Source organism: Pholcus phalangioides, unplaced genomic scaffold, assembly GCF_987345545.1.
Source record: "Pholcus phalangioides strain wild (caught in Gottingen) unplaced genomic scaffold, Ppha-v1.0 ptg000022l_1, whole genome shotgun sequence".
Classification (NCBI taxonomy): Eukaryota; Metazoa; Arthropoda; class Arachnida; order Araneae; family Pholcidae; genus Pholcus; species Pholcus phalangioides.
In genome coordinates this window covers 2,395,015-2,412,542 of record NW_028301615.1, presented here as the reverse complement: position 1 = coordinate 2,412,542, position 17,528 = coordinate 2,395,015, and the positions used below count along the sequence as shown (strand labels likewise).

The 17,528-nt window shown below is 37.0% G+C and overlaps 1 protein-coding gene across 2 annotated transcripts in view; it reads right to left on the bottom strand.

Moving 5' to 3' along the window:
• The window catches only part of LOC149069330 (prolyl 4-hydroxylase subunit alpha-1-like), a 40,005-nt gene that overhangs the window by 7,825 nt on the left and 14,652 nt on the right, over window positions 1-17,528 (bottom strand). The window contains exons 1-8 of one of the 2 annotated variants that reach the window (XM_089250029.1): window positions 10,461-10,757; window positions 9,283-9,474; window positions 8,979-9,130; window positions 6,572-6,742; window positions 4,189-4,349; window positions 4,005-4,056; window positions 3,387-3,574; window positions 1,261-1,434 (exon numbers count right to left, since the gene is read on the bottom strand). In XM_089250029.1, the coding sequence (XP_089106155.1) occupies window positions 1,261-1,434; window positions 3,387-3,574; window positions 4,005-4,056; window positions 4,189-4,349; window positions 6,572-6,742; window positions 8,979-9,130; window positions 9,283-9,461 (1,077 nt within the window). In that variant the 5' untranslated portion in view covers window positions 9,462-9,474; window positions 10,461-10,757. Of the gene's footprint in view, window positions 1-1,260; window positions 1,435-3,386; window positions 3,575-4,004; window positions 4,057-4,188; window positions 4,350-6,571; window positions 6,743-8,978; window positions 9,131-9,282; window positions 9,475-10,460; window positions 10,758-17,528 lie in introns of those variants that run through there. The other variant, XM_089250028.1, reaches the window with a different exon arrangement.

Here is a 17,528-nt window from a genome sequence, read left to right as displayed (position 1 = left end):
AGAGTGTTAGCACTGTTGACAACTGTGTGAAACTTGAGATTTCCTTCTTTCTACCTATACATTATTCAATCAAAACAGATCAAAAGCTGAATAATTATGATTTTTTTAAATCAGATAATTTTTTATGAAACACCCTGTATTATTATTAGGGCTGAGAATCGATTAAAATTTTTAACTGATTAATCAAATTTTTTAATTGATTGATTGATCTAATTTTAATTGATTGATTGATCTAATTTTAATTGATTGATTGATCTAATTTTAATTGATTGATTGATCTAATTTTAATTGATTGATTGATCTAATTTTAATTGATTGATTGATCTAATTTTAATTGAATGTTCATAACTATGTAGTATTAATTGATGCTATAAAAATATATTTTATCCATTTAAAGCACCTATTTGTCAGATGTAAACAAATGTAGGAATAGATTAAAAAATTAAGGGGCTGCTCGCTTGAAGCAATTTAAAATATGCTGATTATATTTTTGTCTAAACCTGGAATGTCTTTGCTTGGATCTTGTCATTTTTTGTGAAAAAAATTGGTTATTTTAGATTAGTCACTGATTTTGAAACTATTTTTGATTGTACTGTTTGCTTGTTTTTCTAGAAACTCTTCCCAAATGATACTTGTGGAGAGAGGGGCTGATGCTTCCCAGAATACGAAAAACTGCTGTTCCTAGTGGAGACAATAAATTTTTGTCACTAACAAATTCATGATGGTCAATTAATTCATTAATAACCGGCTTTTACTGTTCAGACTAATTAATTAATTTACTCCAAACAATATGAACTTTAAATCAATTAATTACTTAATGTACATCAGGAAGTAATACATAAGTTCGTGGTTATTGATTAATTAACTAGTTAATTATTAATCGTAGTTATTAAATAATTATAATTAGTAATTAATTAATAAGTGTGAGGAACTAAAAAGATAAGTACAGGAGGGTTAATTGATTAATGAAAAATGGGCTTCTACTTGGTAAAAACCCAAAATGAAAACATTAACAACCATATTTTCTACTTTTACCAACTCACCTTGGCAAAACTCAACTCCCCTACATTTTACCAATCATCAGGCTTTTTCGAAGACAATTATAACATTATACTATGCACAGTAAAAGTTTTTATGAAATTTAAAATTACATTGAAAAACTTGTGCTCTTGAGCACTTACTGATATGGTTTTTTTTTGTTCCTACTTTATATATACATTTTTTTAAACAAAGTAAACACCAAAGAGATCAACAGCTAACCTTAGGCTGACCCAACTGTTTTATTACATCCATTTCGTTCTCAGATAAAAAATTGTGATAAACCAATATTTTTGGTTTCAAATTCAACTGTTCTTCTTTAACGGGCTGAATTAGCAAATACGGATGATTATTTGTGAATAATCTGCAATGCAACTTCGCTTGATCTGCCTCAGACTGTCAAAATAAAATAGTATTAGTTATATTCATCAAACAAGAAAAAAATATATACAATAATAACTTTTGCATGATACATGGTGAAATAAACATGGAAGAGTAAATAAGCCTTCGCCCAATAATACTCAGAAATCACCAATGGAAAAGGCAAATTTTCCAGAAAAATACAACATTCCTACTGCATTTTGAGACACTGTAGGTATCGTCTTCAAAGAAAAAATACAACCATGATCACATTGTCCAGGGATCCCACTGGGATTGGTTACCAAATCTTAACTCCTGGTTACTCTGCAGAAGAAATTACTTTTATACAAGTCAGACACATGTACTCCAGCCCTCAAAAATATAGCTATTAGTAAACAGCAGGGCTGGTTCTGGAAATTTTTCAATTGTAAACGAAAAATATTTTGGTGATAAAAATCACACCCCCCCCTCCCCCATCAGTCCTCTTCAGTTGTGCTCCTTCTGTGGCCGCATAGTTCACAGGATTCAAAATTTTGCCTTAGTAAATAATAAATTAACACCACTAATCACAGAGCCATTGCTTAGGCTCATTATGATCATGAATTTTCAGAAAATTTGAATAGGGCAGTCAAATGGCTACATTTTCCGAGCAATCAATCAGAACGTTGCATCAGACTTACATGCAAGCTCTCTGCCTCATTCTGATCGCGGCATTTGAAGTTAAAACATTTTTTTTCCCACTGAACAACCGGAAGTTAAGCTTTGGTAACCAACCCCAGTAGGATCCCTTGTCAGGGTGATAATGGTTATATTTTTCCTCTCAAGACAACACCCATAGCATGTCAAAATGCATTAAGAATTGTGTATTATTCTGTATACTTGCCTTTTTTATTGGTGACATCTGAGTATTAAATATAAACAGCAATTCAATTAAATTTAGGTTCTTAATGTGATACAAAATACTTATTTTGCTAGACATCCCCCAAAGAACAAAAACCAGGGAAATTCTTAAAAATAGATTGGAAGAAGATTTTGAGCAAAATTTAATGATATATTGTTGAAGTGGTATCAAAATCTCTTAAAAAAATATAGTTATAAAGGCATTTATCATAGTAAAGTATATTGTTGTGTGAAGAGGCGTTTGCCATTAGACAGAAAAATATTGTTCCACAGTGATTTATCGTTACATCAACTATCACAGTGTAGTGAGGTTTTACTGTATATTTCACTCTGTATAACTATTTTTTTTGGTTATTGGTAATACATTCAGAACTAAGCATAATTTCATCCCTAGGGACTGAATAACAATGACTACTAAACTGCACATGCACCTCATCCACATTCCCCTGAGGAACTTCTAACGAATTGGTACATGTTGGAATGTGGAAAACCTAATGTGAAGTTTGTCAATGTGTAATACTTGTTATGTGAAGATCTGCCTTCAATTTTTCGCCTATCATCCTTACTTTGGATCTGCTGAAAATTGGAGACACTTTACAGGAGTTTAGTGATTTGTGTTATACCATGAAAAGGGTTAAAAATAATCTGCGTAGAAAGAAATATGCATGCACAAATTTTAATATGTAACTTAATATAGCCCATACACTGTGTTCCATAAATAGAAGTATAAACTTTAAGGAGAGGTAGAGATCACCAAAATGATTGAGAATTGCATAGGAAACCAAGACCGTAAACATCATCGTACATCGCTAGGTGGCACTATGCATGAAAGTGCTGTGACTTTTTCTCATTTGAGCAGTAATTACTGTAGGAGGAATGTCTAACAGTATATGAACAGGGAGCTGACAGGGAAAAAAGGAAAAATCGCATATTTACACTTCAGCATTGTTATAAATAGCACTACCTAGCAATGTATAATGATGTTTCTGGTCATGGGTTCCTATGCAATTCTCAATCCTTTTGATGTTCTCTACCTCACCTTAAAGTTGTACCTCTATTTATGGGACACCTAGTATTTTAAAAAATACCATTAGTTTTTCTCCTCTACAAAGTTTGAAATATGAGGGCTCCACTGGAAAATCAACAGCAACGCCTTGAGCTTGAGTTTCTTGAACTTCCCCTTCATCACCATCATCTCCTCGTTTCATAATGTTGGTGTCTTTAAGAACTTTCTGATAATACCGTAAATTTGCTGCAGCACGTGGATGATCAGGAGCTGAAAAATCAAATCCAAAAAAATATTCAAAAAGAGGTTAGTGCCATCACAACTCTCATTCTGAATTCACAACTGAGTGAATTGTTAAAAATATGTCCAAACCAGTGGTTCTCAAAGTGTGCACCGTGGCTCCTAAGGCCATCCCCAACCTTTGTCAGGTACTTCATCATGAGCTGTCCTTACTAATGTGTACCTATGCAATGCCAAGAAGCAGTTTTTTGTCAGACTATTCTGGGGAACCGCGGAAAACAAAAGTTTGAGAATGACTGGTCTATATTGTAAAATGTAAAAATACAAAATATTTTTGATAGCAACGAACGGATATTACAAATAGCTGGAAACAACTTAAGAAAAATAACAGCTGGTTATTTGGAAAAAATATCAAATTTCAAAAACAGAGTATTAAAAAAGTCTTGAAATATTTACTCACACATTTCGACAAGCTTCTCACTATACTTCGCAGCTTGCTGTAAATTGTTCAGCTAATGTAAAGACAGTAAAAAAATTGCTGCATGTTTCTGACACACAAAAATGCAAAAGAAAGCTTCATTTGCATAAGAAAAATTCCTCTTGAAATTATTGCAAAAGTTTTTCACTCATTCAAAGTTTATTACCTGGTAAGAAGACCAAGCAACATATTCCAAAAGCTCAGCTTTGTCAGCTGTTTTGTCCTCCTCTAGGTCCAATCTGTTGAGAGCTTCTTTGACCCACAGTACAGTATGATAATAATCATTGCCATTAAATGCTTGTTTTCCCAACTCAAAACAGTCACCAGCTATAAAAAAAAAGTCAGCAAAAGAATCATTTAAATATTGCCTAATTATAATCATCAATTTGAATGAAATTAAGAAATTTTCTTATGATTTATGCATCAATCAACAATTTCAAGAAATTATTGTTGAATGCGCATATTGAACACAATATTCATAAGAAAGTTCCTTTGACCTGAAATAACTTGCAAATGGGGAATTTTACTACCTTATATGATACATTGGCAACTATTCATCATATTTGTTTGCACCATTTTTAACTAATAAAAAATAATTAGTTGGGAATTTTGTTCTATCGCCCTTCATTTGAATTGCCAATGGCAAACTTCAAAGGAACAGTTGGTAATTGCATCTGATTGGATGTAGTTACTGGATGTAGCACAGCTACAACTCTCTCTCTCCATTCACAGGTTATTTCAAGTCAGAAGGGCTTTCCTACACACTCGTGATTGATGTTCCCTCAAAGCTGCACATATACAAGGTCACACACTATGAAAATGCTTCTGTGTATGCAAAATCATGCACTTGCTGCAAATGACAATATTGCCTTAGGGAAAACATGTCCATGCAGATGAAAAAGAATGACTGGAAGAAAGAAACATTGCTCAGTTTATGTATACTAGAAGAGAATGGTTAATGTGAGATCATGGCCGTTATACGAGCACTTTTGTATTAGAAGATTTGCACATTATATGAGAATGTTCAAGTAAGTTCAAGTAAGCAATACAATTGCTTAGTATTTAAATATCAAATTTCAAAAACAGAGTATTAAAAGCGGAGTTACAGAGTTTCACAAAGCACGTATAACAGAATATTAAAAAAGTCTTGAAATATTTACTCACACACTTCGACAAGCTGAAATAACTTATAATATTTATAATAATAATTGGATTTTAGACAGCTATTGATGAGGGTGAGCAATGCACTTGCAGACTCATCTGTTTGACCTAACCTCTCAGTTTCTCTCAGCAGTTTGGTCTGAGCTTTTGGTGTGCTGTGGGTGCTCCGGCAACCATGATAATTTATGCCATGGGTCTGAGCATCCACTGAATTGATTCAGAAATCAAAATTTCCTAAGTAAAAATTAAGATGAGCAACCCCACAAGTTCCAAACACTTCTGACGATCCTGTCTCTCAGAATTTTTTAATTCTGCTTGCTATTGATAATTTAGTTGTGCCTACGTATACTTCACTGTACATACAAGGTATTGAATAGATTTGGTCAGTCAAAACCAAAAATAAAAGTTTTGGTTCTGTTTTATTCATTTCAGTCACCTTCATCCTCAGCAAGCGGTTGAATGAGTTAGTCTCTTTTGTAGAGGCTAATCTTGACAGGTTATACGAAAAGAATGTGGTGATGACAGGAAGAGATGAAACACAGACAGTAGCGAATAGTTCTCTCAGTAGTTCAGCAAGACTACAAGCAGACTTGACCAATGAACTTAACAGATATATGAACAACCTCAAATTAATCAATTCTTAAATTTTATATTTATGTATCTCATATTTAGAAATTTTATACATTTCATAATTGTTATATTTTGATGCCTGCCTCAGTGCACCGATGGCGGAAACCTTGTGAGTAATCCTTTTTTTTTAAAATAAAGTTTCGACACGTCCTACCCCTTATCAGGAGCAATGGCTAAAATTGTCAACAGATGATGGAGACTGGGCTACACAATATGGTTTGAAAGGAAAGGAAAAGTCACCTTCATCCAATATCTTCTGATGATACTAACCACTATTACTTTACCACACACTAACTCCAGTCATATCGCTAAACGACAAATTCCAACCGATGGAGTTGGGTGAAAAATGAAGGTGTGATCTATTGGTGGTGGCCCAGGGTCAGTAGATAAAGAACTTGTTTTTCTATGTTCTTCCCCTGGATCAAACCTGTGAACCCTGACAGTAACCTTCATGGTGCAAGACGAGCGATACTAATCACTGGTGGTGGAGGAAATTCTATACTCAATGACCCATTTCCAAATTCATGAAAATTTTATTGATTGAGCGACAGCCATGAAAATCTAATCAGCTGCTGTATTTATATGCATTGGTTTCAAATATAAAGAGGCAAATTAATGAAACATCTAAAAAAGTTTGGTAATGAGAAAATAAACAAGAAATTTAAATGCTTCATATTTTTGATATTGACATAGTTTATCAGTCTTCATAACCAATCAGCGAAAAACATACAAAAAAAACATATGTATTTGTTTCCTACCAGTTAATTCAGGGGAACGAATTGCTCCTTCTATTACACCTAGAGCTAAAGAAGTTGTGTTCAAATTGTATGTATCTTGCAACCTCATCAATGCAATGGCTGCACCACTCAAGTCTTCATCATCTGGAAATTGCAGGTCTGCTCGATTGTGGGTTATATTTTCAATCAGTGCTAAAAAAATACATAAATTATAAAAATCATGGCACATAGAAATAATTTAAATGTTCTTCATTAAAAAAAATTTTAAGCGTATGTTTCTGGGACTTCAGCATAAAACATAGCAAAAAAAATTACAGTAGTCCCTGTCTAAGTTGGTCACCTATGGTTCCATTAAAACAGTGGTTTTAACCTATGGATCACCGGTAGGGGGGGGGGGGGGCTTCCCAGATGGGTCGTACGAATCAACTTACAGCCAGAGGCTCCTGAACTATGGCTGAAGACATAATTTTGATTTTCACAGGTCTCCGAGATGAGTCATACGAATCCACTTACAGCTGGGGATTTTTAAGCTATGGGTCACAATTCAAACTTACCTCGCAGTGGCTTCCTAGATGAGTTGTATAAATTCACTCAGTCCTGTTAAAAATTCACTTATTGCATCACTAGTTTCACTAATCTCGAAAAACAAACAGTCCCACGAGTAGCAAAGCTAATCTTTTTTATTTATTTTGGGTCACGACTAAAAAAATTTCAAGAACCCCTGCATTAAAATCTGTCCAAGTTAGAAAGGTGTCAAAGATATGGAGGTACAGTATTGTGGACATTCTGTGTTATAGAATCATGGCTGGTTCCATTAAAAACCGTTCAATGTAAGGAAGTTCTGAAATTGGAAGGTTTTACAGTATTTTGCATTCATTACCTTGTTTAGAGATACTGGAATTCTGCAAATAAAACATCTAAATTTCGTAAAAAAAAACACTTTTTTTTTTTTCAAATTGGAAGGTTTACATTTATTTGCAAAAATAAAAAAAATAAAAGATTTCAAGTATGGTTTAGTGTTATGCGCAGAAGCATATTTACAGGGGACTAAGCAGGCTACAGACCAGGGCAGCAAATTCCAGTAATAAGGGGAGTTAAGAATATCATTAGAATAGGAGAACGGTGGTAAACTTTGTTAGCTCCCAGATGGTAAAACTATTTTTGTACTCCCTTGCAAAAAAGAAAAAAAAAATTTTACATTCATCTTCAAAAATAATTCACAAATTAAAAACTTCTACCTTTATCTGCAAAAACACTTTTTTAAGGAAAGATTTTACATTCATTTGCAAAAACAAACTAAACCAACCACACATTTTTTTTAATATTTTAATCGTGCGGCCAAGTATTAAAGTACTGTATTTAATTGAAAGTTTTAGAATTCAAGTGCACTGCAAAATTACTGCCTATTTTTGCTTCAAAAAAAGTGTAAATTATGAAGATTTTGCAGAAAAGTGATAAAAAGCAAATTTTTAAATTTATTCATTAAAAATGGTTATATTTTACATTTATCGCATCTATTTCATAAATACGAAAATTATGTATCCCTATTTATATAATATACCTTCTAAAAATACAGATGGTCATAATCAAATGTAAAAAGTATAGGCAGAGTAATAGTTTCATAGGGAATGCGTGGCAAATATAAATATCATCCTATTTTAATTTCAACACACAAGAGTTACCAAAATGTTCATAACTTGATGATCATAGTAACATAGCATATGGACGTGCATTGTTATAATTCTACGAAAGTACAAGCAAAACAACTATAATATCTATTATAGATTGCTGATGATCAGAATCAGTTAATCCAAACAGCTAAAAAAAAGAAAAAAGAAAAAATAGGGAGAAAGGACCTCATTCTAAGAACCACTTAACCCCCTCCCCCCCTATCCAGGTCATTACTGGGGTGGTTGAGTGGTCCCCCCCATCCAGGACATCTTTTGAACTGTTTTTTGGGGAATTATAAAACTAATTTAACTAGTGTATGCTATGAGATGTGGTTTATAATGCCAAAGTTATTATTTTGTTTGTTTGTGTGTGTGCGTGCGTGTGCTTGAGTAACACTCTGCCATCTGTTTTCCATATTCAAAGTGAAAGCGGCAGATGCCTGAATTTTTATGTGCTTGTTCGTATCACATTGTTGGTTTGCCTGATCTTTGTGGAAACGTTTTTCAATGGAGGGTTGGCTTGCATTCTTGCCTAAAATTTGAGAAAACACAGCAGTGCATGTACTGTTAATTATTAAGAAGTGTAGGTATTGGGCAGCATTGACTCTCAAACAGTGTTAAACTGAATTATTATGACTGTGATTCTTGTTTAGCACAAGTGTCCATGTTCTGTGATTCTTGTTTTGTTAAAGTGCTTTATTTTTAGTAAAAGAAAAATTAAGTTAAGAGTTAAATGCTAATACAAAAATTTAATATACCTCTGCTGTCATATCCCTGAATTAGATTTTCAGTTGTTTTCCAATCAGCAGTCAAACGTTTGACCAACAAATAGGCATTCACTGGATTTGCGAGAAATGTTTGAACATCTTCACTAGCTTTACGATACAGCTTGTCATATTCATCTGTGAACCTGTGTAACAAATTAATAAAATTACAGATCACTTGAAAAAAAACAAACAACAGATTTTTATCACAAGTTAATAATCATTCTGGTTAATTTTTAGGCCTGAAATTTCTTACGTAACGCATACACTGAATTTGAAATGAGAACAGTGGACATACCATCTCACTTTTTGTAAGCGTTGTTCTTCTATTGCCAAATACTTCTCTAAAGTCCGAACAATTTCACCTTCTGTATACAGCAGCTTTTCCAAGTCCACAAGAGCAGTGAAAAGTTCACCATTCACTGAAAGTGGCAAAACGGCAACGCCCAAAGCTAGTAAATATGGCAGAGCTCTCATAGCTGAAAAAGTTCTGCAAGAAAGATTCTGTGTAATTACAATGCTGTTTTTTTGTTTTCAAAGGTATTTGCGAATGAACTGTTTTTTGCACGCATGACAGTTTTCATTTAAAATCTAAACCTTCATTTTTCAAGTTTACACAAAACATTTAGACATAGGTCAATTTGTCAGCAATTTCACAAGGAATTTCACAATTCACAAGTTCACGAGGTATATGTACAGTTCAGTAGTTGTATTACTCAGAGTTTCTTTGCTCACATTAACTGAGTGGGACAAGAAGATTTCAGGGCTGTCTTAAGAGCATCATGCCCCCTCTCTTAGGTTAAGTGATTTTTCTGAGGCCCAACCTAGCGCTTTCTCGGAAATTTCCAACCAGATTATATTTTTGTGTGGGGCCCTACCCTCTTGAGACCCTCGGGGCTTGCCGGGTGGTCCCATGCATTAAGACAGCACAGCAAGACTCCTCTTCCAAAAGTTGCTCCACTCCCTCATTATACATTGTCCATTAAGAGGAGACAAAATTTCCACTTTTCAGCAAGTGGAATAATTTTTTTTTTATAAGTACTGTGTTAGACAACATCAAGAACTGCAGTAACAATTTCTTAAACATGGTATGCTATTCTGTGGTATGGTATTTTTCAGTTGTACGGAAAAGAAAAACAGTGTTCCCCAAATGACGGGCCCGCCTTTTGCTATTATACTAAGTTTCTTGGTCACTCATTCCTCAAATTCGCTACCCTGGGCTGCCCAAGCCCGTAAATACGCCCACAACATACATAGATTGTATTGTTTCTGACTGCCTTACCTTTGCATGATGACTGGCAGTGGAAGTATTTACGTTATTACATCACACATAGTTCTAGTTCACTAGTTAAAATACAATATTTGAAACACAGATTTATTTAGTTAATTATTGCGGTGATTATTTAGTTACCGTAAACATATCGATGTACCGAGTTGCCATAAAACGAAACCAGAATAAATATTTCATAAATTTACCTTAATGAAAAGGGAAATTTGGTTTTTCTTTCTTCAAGGTAGGACTCAATGAAGGTGTTCAATGAAGCATAATAAAGCACGGCCTGACTCCATTCTTGAAATATTTTTGTGGGTTGAAATTCACGATTGATCGAGTTCTTAAAAGTAAGTAGGAGTCGGTGTCTATTAATTAAAAGACTCCGATCAAACACTTCTTGGACATTTCGCTACTGAAGGAAAAGCATTATATGCAATTATCCATTGGGAAGCCATAACCATGGAAAGCACGTTTCTTGTTTACTACCGTCAGTTGTTTACAAACAAACAATAACGCTCTTCCCTTAATGCGCAAGCGCGAGTTATACCTGATGGAGGCGGGAAGGAAAAATGTTAAAAGCCGGTTTTTCACATAGGGACAGATTTTCTGAGCCGCGTGCAACGTGAATCGTTGGGACGCAACACGCTGTGTCTCCTCATCAGCAGTAAAAGTGATACGACTCTTTTCCTGCAGAGCGCAACACGCCATCACTTTACGTCGGACGTGATTAAACGACTGCTTCTGGAGGAGTCAAATGCGTCGTGCACCGCTCGTTTTACCGATCTACTCTTCACTTTTTTTTGTTTTCCCTCCCTCCAGGGCCGTCTTAAGAGTATCATGGGGCCCCCGGGCCAATTGATTTTTCTGAGGCCCTACCAAACAAATTATCAAAAATTTCAACCAGATCTAATTTTTGTGAGGCCCCTTTTCGCTTGAGGCCCCCGGGCCGTGCTCGGGTGAGCCCATGCCTTAAGACGGCACTGCCTCCCTCTGTATCTTTTAATGTTTATATTTTATTATGTCTCTTTCTTTTCTTTTGTTATGCAAAATGGCAAAAATACGGGGATATGCAGACGACAGAACAGCTGACGCACCGCGCGGCGTAGAACAAAATGCTCCTAAGAAAACCCGGTTTTAAGATATGTATCCCTCGAGAGATAAAGATCAACGTCCCTGCTCTATTTTATTTAAGCCGTTTTTTGCGCCCCGTTAACCTAATAAGTTGTAAAAGGCGGCCGCTGTGGTGGTCGAGTGACGGACTCGCATCGCGACGTCCCGGATACGAACTCCACCATCGCCACAGTGGTGGTTGGCTGAAGTTAGTTTTCTTCGGTTCCCAACTTCGAGGAGCGAATGCGAGTTTATCTCCCTATTAAAAAGTCTCGCCACAGAGATAGCAACAGGCCTGCAATGGTGCAAATATTCAATCATTACACTTCACTTCTAAAATATAGATGGCAGCACTGAAAAAATCAGACACTATACGCACTCAGACTGTTAATTAAAGTACACATACTAACACTTCCGGTACAACCCATTCGGTAGTAAATCGCCCATGGCGATAGGACCGGAGTTGTGCTTTTTGTTTGAAAGAAAAAGTAAAGAAAGAAAGACAAAAGAAAGGGGCTCCAAAAAATTTAAACTATTCACACAATCGGAATTCATGCCTCATCACACATTTGAGCCATAAGCCGGGTTTACCTAGCAGCAGGTTTTCTGCGCCGCGTGCAACGTGAATCACCCAACACGACACGCAGTCTACTAACTTTTAAAAAAAAGCATTTTTTCAAATAATTCATTCAATATAAATTGATTAAAATAGCGTGCAAAGCATAGGCGGAGATTGCCTTGGAAGTCTGGGGGGGGGGGGAGCACGATGATGATGTCATACCCCCCCCCCCCCCCGTATCTCTGCCCACGGTGCAAAGGTATTTTGTTTCGATATTTTAATTTTGTTCCACAAACTACAGGGTATTTGAAAATATTTTTAATTTTTTTTGTTCGCTTGAGCGTGGTTCTAAATTCGAGACAAACTTTAAGAGGTGATAAAAAGCACCTAAACAAGCATTTTTAGTCGAATCGCAATAGCATAGGAGGTGAAGGGTGTTTTTAATGCGAGCGCACAAAATAGCATTTCACCAAAAGAAAATACAATCTTCCGACGTATTTGCTGCGATATGTGCTATCAATCACTCGAGCTAGCAGGGGGTTGTAATGCGGTAGGCTTCCTCGTGGTGCAACCTGGGTGACGCAAAATCTACCACAAGTCATTGCACCTCTTATCACAGCGAGGACCCAGAGAGGGGCGATCACTCCTCCCAAGAGCTGAATAATATGGAAAAAACATTTCTGTGCCAGTATTTCACACCAACACCATCTAGAGAACAAGGCCTCTCCGCACGAATCACTCAGGTAGGCCATCTTACCTATTGTCATTGTGTGTGTGTGTGTGTGCTACAAAAAGGGTTAAGATGGCGCATGCATCGGCCTGCTATATTCAATGGCAATAGATGAGATAGCCTACCTCAGTGACGTCACAAGCTTCGTGCAGAGGCCTTTTCCTCTAGCTGTTGGCACAACTCAGGTCTATCGCCACCTATGGGCAATTTACTACCTAGTGAGTTGTGCCGGAAGTGTAAGTACCGGGTGTTTCACGAAAGACCCCTAACTTTGAAAATAAATGACTTGGAAACGGTGATAGATAGAAGCATGAAACCAGTGGTATGTTTATTAAAAAAACCGTAACAAAAAAAAAAGCCTCAAAATTTTAGTTACAAATTGCGCCGATAGACGGCGCCGCAGGCGGCATTACCATAAGTAGACTGTACATAGTGGGTAATGCAAGTAGCCCTCGTTGCATTCACATCAAAAGTGATTCAAAATGTGCACCTTTCACACACCACACATTTCGCAAACGAAGAATGAAATTGTCAGTGACTCTCTGTAGTGTGTCACCGGAAATCGACACACAAGCTTGATAAATAGTCTCCTCCAGCTCGTCGAGTGTTAAAGGATTGCTGCGGTAAACAATGTCCTTCAGCGTGCCCCACAGAAAGTAGTCGCAGGAGGTGAAGTCGGGTGAATATGGAGGCCAGTCCATGCCTTTTCCCTTCGCCCTTTTTCTTGCGAGAAACGGTGACGACTGACCGGTATATTGCGCTTTTGAAACAATTTGTCGCATTTGCGCTTCGAAGTTGGGAACCACAGAAAACCAACTTCAGCTGACCACCAAGGTGGCGACGGTGGTTTTCGAACCGGGGTCCCCCACGATGCGTGTCTGTCACTATGACCACTCGATTACCACAACGCCAATTAAACGAACACACACACACACACACAATAAATCGCTTCCGCACACATTTCGCTGAACCCTTCCTGTCTTGTCATTGTTCGGCGTAGCATGATTTTGATGGCCCCTGCATGAGTAAAAATCAAACTTTTTTAAGTGGAGTTTGATTTTTATTCGTGTGAGGACCATCAAGGTTATGCTACGCCAAACAATGAAAAATGGTACGTATAAGGCCTTGGAGGTGAACTTTGCGTTTCCCAGGTTGCACAATGAGTAGGCTGCACCTTACATACTCGGGAAGTGAGTCGAGGAGGAGAAAGAGGCCACTGAACGAAGTTCGCGACTCTTTCAATCCGGTTTGTTTCTACCGAGAGGTAAAATCAAACGCTATTTGGGGATTTTGGTCAGTTTTCTCCCCATTTTTTCTCCTCCCTCTCTTGAAAAAAAAAACCTTCTGAGGAGGGATCATCACACCCATTCAGTTTGGAGGGAGTGTTTCGGATTTTTTCCACTTTCGGCGCTCTCTCTTCTTTTCAATTCCCATTGTGCTTAACCTAACCTATCCTAATTTAAAATTTTGACGATTGTTGTGGTGGCATTTTACGGATTGATTCCTCCCGACGTCAATATTTTTCAAAATTTTACTGGGACACTTCGAGATATTTCTCAAATTTCCGCCCATCTCTTTGTGCTTATTGCATGGAAAACTACACATGTGCAAGAGAACTTCTTTCTGACGAACGAATAGGGCTGCAACTAGGAGGAGAGCAGGGGGGATCTAGTTTCCTGCGTGTAGTATCAGAAAAAGCGCAAATTCCATCCCTTCAATTGTCCATGAATAGCTTTTAATAAGAAACGTACTGCCATGGGACATAGGCACGAGAACCTGGGGGGAGGGGGGCCGATAACCCCCTTCGCCAATTAATGAATAAATAATGCGGGGCACTGCATCCTTCTACATACGGGCTCGAGGCTCATCACGGGACGACTGGCAACTTTCAGCCCTCTCAATGTTTTTTTTCCTGCCTACGCCTCTGCCCTGATCTGCAAAATGTAGAGGATCGCAAATTTCTGGCGGAAACTTAAAAACCGCTATAAAACATAGGATATATACCACTATAAATCATTACGGAATCGATGGGGTGGAAAAATCATGTCCCCCCACACGCACAAACACATCAAAATCTTTTCGAAAGAAAACTTTATCTATATACTGTCTATAACAGCGGATCTCAACCAGTGCTCCGTGTGCACTTCCCAGGGGCTCCGCGTCCACTCGATCAAAGTAAAGTGAATCAGTAAATTTTATAACCAATGAAAAAAAAACAAAAACGAAGCGTACGGGGGCTCCGTCGTAGAAATTATATACTAAAAAGGGCTTTGCGAGTCAGAAAAGGTTGAGAATTGCTGGTCGACACTAATTTTCTACTCAATACTTAACATGTTCTTAGAATTTTAACAAATTTGTAGGGATTTGTCAACACGTTGATGGATTGGTAGGGTTCTCAAACTGTGCGCGCCAACTTTTGTCAGGGGTGCAGAGGTGCAGTGGTCCTGACAAAGGTATTTCGAAGAAATGTTTTGCTTATATATAACTGCTCTTCATAAGGGAAAGGGGGTGGCGCGGGTGGAAAATGTTTGAGAACCCCCTGGGTTTTAGGAAATCGGATAAACACCATGATGATTGCCCATCGCCTACTACCATTATCAAAACATGGTTTGCTTTTTTCCTCTTTTATTTATTGTACTGAACATCTGTTCCGTTTATTTGAATTGAAATGCCGTGTGTTATGAAAGAGACCCAAGATTTTTTTTCAGATTACATATGAACATCTCACACAATACAAATCTCTGTATTTCTCACAAAATCAAAACCAGTTTATTTCAACATCAGCGCTTTCATTGAAATTTGTTATGCACAGAACATGCCGGATATAGGAGGAATTTATAATTTTAGGATGTCATATATAAATAATGGATCCACACTGATAATTTTTGATTAACAACCACGTATACATTTATCGACAATCATTTTCAGCCACTCACCTCATTGGGCAATTTGTCTGTTGTGGCATATGTATTTGTATCATTTGTGTTGCGTGTGTGTGTGTGAGAAACTATTATACAATTATTAAATACAAGTGCGTATTAAGAATAATAAGCATTTCATTGTCTTCTCTTACAAATGTCAAATGATCGGAATCCAGTAGAGGTTCTAATGTTTATTAGAGAGAAAAGCTGAAGAAATATACTGTGAGGAAATCACACGGCAAAAAGCTTAAAGAGAATTCCGCGCTGCCTTATATACTATATATATATATACTGGCATGTTTCGCTCTCTCCCTTTTCATTTTTCTGCACAAACATTGAGCGTTAATAGTTCTTTTTTAACGGGAATTTTCCAACGATGGATGTCTCTTTGGAACCAAAATTTTACAATTTGGAATTAATTCCAATTTACCAAGCTGACCATGCTTTCAGGGAAGCCTAATTTTGACAATTTTTTTGTGAATTCATAAAAATTTGTTACGTTTAATTAAAAAAAAGATTCCAAAAAAGATGGCTCCGTAGCACAGGGCCGGAAATGAAAAGGTACGGGGAGTAGCAACTGCCCCGGGCAGTAACATTTTGGGGTGGGAGTTTTAGCTGGGAACAAAGAACACAGTTCTAAAATTATAGAATTTTAAAGTTGTGGGGGGGGGGGGGGCGAGACAAAAATCCTACTCAACACCATGCTGCAGCACTTCATTCCAGGGTAGGGTCATACGCATGATTGACCTTTGGAAAAGGCCAAAAATTTTTCTTCCCGAGCAATTTGAGTAACCAACCTTCAAAAAACATTTAAATTAACAGAAATACATTCAAATAGTATATAAAAGGTATTTTCTTTCGATGTTTTATTTCTTTTCGCCGATATATTGAAATTGTTCCTAATTCTTGGTTAGCTGAAGGCAGTGCGTGAGCACCCCCCCCCCCCCACGCCCTTCTCTTGCGTATGCCTCTGCCCTAGGATGCCGTTCATAGAGATGTGTGAGTACTCTATCTGCAGCTTTTTTTCCCCTCTAAGAAATTGAGATGGAAATAAATGTTCCAAAAATTAATTTGCAATAACAATTTTTCACAGACTTATAGTTAGATACATATTCAAAGGCAGCAACGGCAAAATACCCAACGATGGAGCTGAAACAGGATGCCCGTAAAAAAGTATGGATGTTGATATATCTGCTTATGCAGTAACCTCATATGAGAGCAATTACCACAAGAAAAAAAATATAAAGATACACTGCTCACATGAAAAAATTACGGTTACCTCATCGAGGTGCATGGATAACTTCTCGCTTTTCGTTTCATTAACGGTGATATTTCCTTTAGAAAGTATCGAAATTTATTTTAATTTAGTATCTATATCTTGATTGAAGTATAATTATTTCAATATTTATACATACTCTGCAATAATATTCGAAACAACGGTTTAATACAAGAAAGTCATTAAAAACATATATCAGGACTTGTACTCTTTTGAGGATTAACGCGTTCATTGAAAGACTTCAATATTGCCAAATTCATTGATTTGGCATGAACAGGCTGGTTGGGTTACTAGTTGGCGGGATGTCACATTTCCCGCTCAAAGGCTTTTCTTCTTTACCCTTCAGAACCCCTGCGGTCATTTTCACTCTCCTACACCTTGTCAGTATGTGAGGGCAACTCTACCTCCAGCCCAATGCATTTTCTCTTTTGAAGTCACACTCTTCGCTCTCCGTCCGAGTATGTGTGCAGCCTAAGCGTACCCCCATTACAACCCCTTGCACCTTCGAGCACATATCGCAGCAAATACGTCGGAAAATATATTTTCTTTTGATAAAATGCTGTTGTACGCTCCCTAAAAACACCCTCCATCGTATTTGATATTGCGATTCGACTACACATTCTTGCGACCAAAAATGCTTGTTCAGGTGTTTTATATTAGCTCTCAAAGTTTGTC